Here is a 6,000-nt window from a genome sequence, read left to right as displayed (position 1 = left end):
ATCCCATGGCCACTGCAGACCAGCTTCTCTTTCACATTCACATTCCCCATCAACCCTTCCTTGGCAGTATGAGATGCAGCAGAGCACCTCTGCTCTTTGGTTCCTCTATGGCTTGGTCAAGAAGCTGCCAGCTGTGCTCTCCAGGGTTCTTCTGGATGGTGCATGCCCTGCTCTGCTGTCCCTGCAGCAGACACTGCAGTGGAAAAAGCCCCCAAATGGGACAAGGGCCTGACAACACGAGGCTCCTATCTGCATGTAAAGGGCACCTTCCACTTGCTCTTCCTGATCAGGAAGCCAGGAACAGACGCCGTTGGTCTCCTCTGTTTGCCATTGCCATTGCCATTCACTCTGACCTGGCTGCTCTGCCTCCCCCAAGATGAGCTCAGTGCACTCTCTGAAAGGGCAGTTGCCCTTCCTTGTCTCTTTTGGAAGCCATTTAACCACATCCCTGAGATCCAAACAAGACCTCAGGTCTGCAACTCTTCAAAGCTTTCTAGCCCAGCATGTGCTGGTGTTCTCAATAGTGAAAAAGCACAGAAGAAAACAACCTATTCAGGATGGGTCATTGGATTCAGTGCATCCATGGTATTTATGAAGATGGCACAAAGGCATTGGATCCACTGTGGGGCGTCAAGTTGACTAAGCAGCACAGACACTCCTGGATATGTCTTTCCTGAAGGCCCTGTGCTGCATTTGCAGCTGCATGTGAGTGTGCTGGACAGCCTGGAGAACTGGCATGACATGACATGACGTGGCTGCTTCTGACACCGTTTGCTTGAGAGCCCATAGAAAACTGAAGTGTTTTCTGTTAAACAATACAGATGTGTCAGCTCTGTCGTGCCTTGAGCTCCAGAATATTCAGCAGATGTAGAACAGAGAAAGATCTGCCTCTTCTTTTGAGAGCTCATCCATTTAGTCAGCTGCATACCTCTGCATGCTCCATGGAGAAAAGTGAAAAAAGACACACAAGTGCCATAAATTGCCATCAATGCAAGGGTCTGATATCATTTAGGATGGCCAAGAATATCTCCATCCCCTCTCTGGCCCTCAGCTGATGCTCAGGAAGGAAAGGAGGTGTCTAAGTCAGGGATTTCCCACGCACTTCCCAAGCACTAGCACACATCCAGGAGCACCCCAGGCACCTTGGTCATCACCCAGGGCCTGTGTGTGGGCAACTGACTCCCCGCTGAAGGACCAAGGACTCGGAGCAGGAGCTCACATGCAGGCAACTCCTTGTGCACATCTGAACTGAACCAGAGGAATCCCTGAAACTCCTGTTGGTCCGTGGGGAGCAGAATCTGATTTCAGCCCCAGAGTTTCCAACTAGCGATGAAATGCCTGCACTGCCTCAGCTGGATCAGTGCCCTGCCCAGGGCAAGTCCACCCTTCCTGACCTTCTCAGTGTGTCCGTTTTGTTTCAGCAAACACTCTCTAATCATATGTCTGGAATTAGTCACTGTCCACTGGACGTTTGGTGGTTAACTAAGCAGATTTCAAAGTAAAGTCATGACACGGTTGTTTTTCAGGAGCTGTTGGCCATGGAGACCCAGGGACATCTCAAGGGAGATTACCTGGGGAAAAAAAATCACATCCTCTGTTGCTGAGTTGGGCCAGGCTCCTGGGACACAGGAAGCTCCTACAAGGGGGCAGTGCTGCAGAGAGACAGCTGTGCCCAGGAGCAGCTCTTCTGCACAGCACAGCAGGGCTGGGGGCATGATCCGCAGGTGACATGAGGATAGAAGAGAGAGGAAGGAGAGTTACAGTCTATGTGGAGTGTGAGCAGGCTGTGAGCTCACGGAAGGAACACTGCTCACAGCCATAGACACGGTAAGTCTCTGGCTGCAGGCAGTGCTGCTGCTTTTACTGGAGGGATCACTAAATCAGGGACTTCCCATTGCAGATCAGGATGCAGAGAGTCTGTGTTTCTTTATTATGAAAATGACTTGTTCCATATGAGGGCTTCCCCCCTCAGGGCAGGGGCCTTCAGCTGCCACAGCTTCTGCCTGGGGCAGGGGACTCACAGATTCACTGCATGCCAGAATGTTTCTAAGGACACTGTGCAAGAGGAGAGACAAGGCAGGGGAAGGGAAAGGACTGGAGGCAGAAATCTAGATGGGGCTGTTCACTTAGAACACATCTCTGAGACTCCTGATTCACACTATTCTCACTCATTCTGTGAACAGTCACACAATGTGCATTCAGCCTCTCCTCTCTTGAAGGATAGAACAAAATTACAATACTGTTGTATTCTCCAGACATGAATAATGAAATTAAGCTGCAGTCGGGCAGCTTTCTCTAACAGAAATGTAATGGCACGTAGGATGGGACTGGGTGCTTTAAAAGCAGTTGGGTTAAAGACAGGGAAAGAGATGAAAATATCCAGGGAGATGGGATAAGATTAAAAAATGAGAAAAATATATAAGCTGCATACTCGTCTTCTGCTTATGGAATGCTAAACTTCATGAAATTAAATTGAAGTTATGGAGCTAAATGAACATTGTGCAGAGAGAAAGAAAAAAAAAAAAAAATTATAGCAGAAGGAGTGCCTCTGAGAATGATCTTGACATTATCTTCTGCACTCTGCACAGGACTCCATGCCCAGGAACTGCAGATGCCCAACAGCAGCTCCATCAGCGAGTTCCTCCTGCTGGCGTTGGCAGACACGCGGCAGCTGCAGCTCCTGCACTTCTGGCTCTTGCTGGGCATCTACCTGGCTGCCCTCCTGGGCAACGGCCTCATCAGCACAGCCGTAGCCTGCCACCACCGCCTGCACACCCCCATGTACTTCTTCCTCCTCAACCTCGCCCTCCTCGACCTGGGCTGCATCTCCACCACTCTCCCCAAAGCCATGGCCAATGCCCTCTGGGGCACCAGGACCATCTCCTACTCTGGATGTGTTGCCCAGACCTTCCTGTTTGTCTTTCTGATATTGGCAGAGTATTTAATTCTCACCATCATGTCCTATGACCGCTACGTTGCCATCTGCAAGCCCCTGCACTACGGGACCTTGATGGACAGCAGAGCTTGTGCCACCATGGCAGCAGCTGCCTGGGGCACTGGGGTTCTCAATGCTTTGCTGCACACTGCCAGCACATTTTCACTGCCTCTCTGCCAAGGCAATGCAGTGGACCAGTTCTTCTGTGAAATACCCCACATCCTCAAGCTCTCCTGCTCACACTCCTACCTCAAAGAGATTTGGCTTCTTGTGATCAGTGCCTCTTTAGCATCTGGGTGTTTTGTTTTCATTCTTTTCTCCTATGTGCAGATCTTCAGGGCCGTGCTGAGGATGCATTCTGAGCAGGGACAGCACAAAGCCTTCTCCACGTGCCTCCCTCACCTGGCCGTGGTCTCCCTCTTTGTCAGCACAGTCATGGTTGCCTACCTGAAGCTCCCCTCCATCTCCTCCCGATCCTTGGACCTGGTGGTGTCATTTCTGTACTCGGTGGTGCCTCCAGCAGTGAACCCCCTCATTTACAGCATGAGGAACCAGGAGCTCAAGAACGCGGTGAGGAAAATGATGCCCTGGTCACTTTTCAGCAGGCATAAACTTCACATCTGTCTCAACAAGTGACTCAGTCTGTGCAATAACAAACTTATGTTCCTTACTGATTATAATATTTATTTATGTTTATCACTTCATTTTTCTTTGCTGTTCATATATATGTGTGTGTGTGTAATTATCATTAGTGGTTATCATGGTCCTACACATATGTTTGGCTTCCTTCTACTTGTACTGAGGCATCACCGTGCTCTCTTTCTCCTGGAGCCCATAGGAACTCTGGCTCAGTGCTGCCTTTCTCACAGCCTCCATGTTCCACCTCTGTGTCTGCAGGCAAATGAGATGCCAGTGGGCACCGTGGAGCTGATATAGGCTTGATTAGCAAATGGGATCAATGTAATTGATATATTATTTATTAATTATTAGTTAATATATTATTTGAAACTGCACCTAACCCACAACACATGTTACTGTTATTCAATATAATATAAATTATTTCCAACACATACATCTGCTCACTGTTAGTTAGGATTTCACATCCTCTTCTTCCTTACCTATTTACTCTAATCCAAGTGATATGCCATGTTTCTATTTAATCTTTATTGTCTCATGTCCTGACTTTTTTTCCCTAATATTTAATAATAACTTCCCAAATTACCCCTGTGTACAAGTTGTTATTTCTGTTCTTGTTGTCAGACCCAGTCTGTTGTGTCACTGCAGCTCTGGTAATGATTCCTTTGCTGAACTCCAGACCATTCCAATAACAGCTCTCTGGGTACTGAAGGGAAGGTTGCTAAGTTACAGAAACACACTTATCTACCAGGTGCCACTTGTAAGCAAAGAATCAATCTAATAAACAATTTCTTCGTGTGTGCTGTAAAAAGATGTGTTTTACTATAACACAGCCTTAGTCCTAGGATCTACAATGCTTTCTTTAGCTCAATATTACAAGGATCTAAATGAGAAATCAGTATTTTCCCCACAGTTCAATACATGTCCTGGTTCTTTATGGTCAGAATGATAATGTGGATGCTTTGTCAGTACATCAGTTACACAGAGTGGTACAGAAATCTCCCTGGACTTTTGGAAGTCCTTTGGCATGGTCCCACATCACTTCCTTATCTCTGTGGAGAGATGTCTGAGATGGATTTGAAGGGCAGAGTGTTCACTGGAGAAGAAATTGGTTGGAAGGCCGCAGCCAAAGGACTGTGGTAAATGGCTCTCTGGGAAATCGGCTCCACCAGGTGGAGGCTGATCACAAGTTATGTCCACAGGGGTCAGCCTTGGGACCAGAGCTGTTCAACGTCTATCAGAGGCATGGATGATGAGACAGAGAGCACCCTCAGCAAGTGTGCTGATGTCACCAAGCTGTGTGGTGCAGTTGGCATGACAGAATGAAGGGGTGCCATCCAGAGGGACCTGGCCAGGCTTGAAAAGTGGGCCCAAAGAAACAGCATGAGGTTCAACAAGGGCACTGTCCTTCTCTACTCAGCCCTCAGAAGGCCCCATCTGGAGCATGATGTAAAGCTTTTAGAGAAGGTCCAGAGGAAAGCCACGAGGGTGATCAGAGGGCTGGAGGACCTCTCCTGGAAAGACAGGCTGAGGGAGATGGGAGAAGAAACAGCCTGGAGGAGAACACATTGCAGCCTTCCAGTACTCACCGAGAGCTCAGAAACAAGATGGAAATCAACTTTTAACATGGGCAGATATCACAAGGTACAAATGTTTTAAATTACAAGAGTTGAGATTTAGATTAGAGACTGGGAGGATCTTTTCAGAGAGAGGGTGGTGAGGTCCTGGCTGTTGTGGTGTTGTGATTTTTTTAATGTCAGTATTCCACACCAAAACATCATGTGAAGCAGTGGGAGTTAAAGAGTTAGCGTTCTGGTTCCACTTGCTGCCTTTTATGGGCATTTTGAGCATTCTGATGGGAGGGGAGGGGCAGAATTCCCTGGAGCGCATGGTGTGAAGAGGAAGATAGGTGGAGATCCAGACTGCACCACAGTGGCTCTCCCTCAGGCCCCACTCAGTTTGCAGCAGAGAAGGGCATGTGCTTCCCTTGTACTGTCGTGGGGACTCACACTTTGGGCACACTTTGGTTCAGTAGGATTTAGTAAATTACCATTCCTCCTCAGATCGTTGCTGTTGTGATCCATTTGTTAAACCCATCTACTAGCTCTTGGCCCTTCCACCTCTCCCAGAGTGTGTGGCCTCCCTGGGGCCTCCCTGCACCACCAGCATCACCAGAAAAGTCCCAGGTCTGGTTCGCTCCTCTGATTACTACCCATTCTTGATAGTTCAGGTAAGCAGTGATGAAATTGTTCAGGGAAGCCTGCGACCTATGCAAAAGGATTTCAGGGGTTAGGGCGAATGGCTGAAGGAGTGGCTTCACAAGTGGTATTTTTCTCTCTCCTTCTTCTGGGGTGGTGAGGGATGCAGAGCAGTCTAGGAAATGGCAGGCTTTGAATAAGTGGCAGAAAGGTTGGTGCCACCACAGAACT

The 6,000-nt window shown here is 48.3% G+C and overlaps 1 protein-coding gene across 1 annotated transcript; it reads left to right on the top strand.

The window, feature by feature from the left end:
• The first annotated feature begins 2,956 nt into the window (after nt 1-2,956).
• LOC149914569 (olfactory receptor 14J1-like) lies at nt 2,957-3,571 on the top strand. Its single transcript, XM_090126712.1, has one exon. It carries the CDS (start codon nt 2,957-2,959, stop codon nt 3,569-3,571), a length of 615 nt encoding a protein of 204 aa, XP_089982838.1.
• The last annotated feature ends 2,429 nt before the right edge of the window (nt 3,572-6,000 follow it).

Source organism: Phasianus colchicus, chromosome 29 (assembly GCF_987193195.1).
Source record: "Phasianus colchicus chromosome 29, bPhaCol1.hap1.1, whole genome shotgun sequence".
NCBI classification, from domain to species: domain Eukaryota; kingdom Metazoa; phylum Chordata; class Aves; order Galliformes; family Phasianidae; genus Phasianus; species Phasianus colchicus.
Note: the sequence above shows the minus strand (reverse complement) of the source record. Positions and strands in the feature narration are given on the sequence as shown.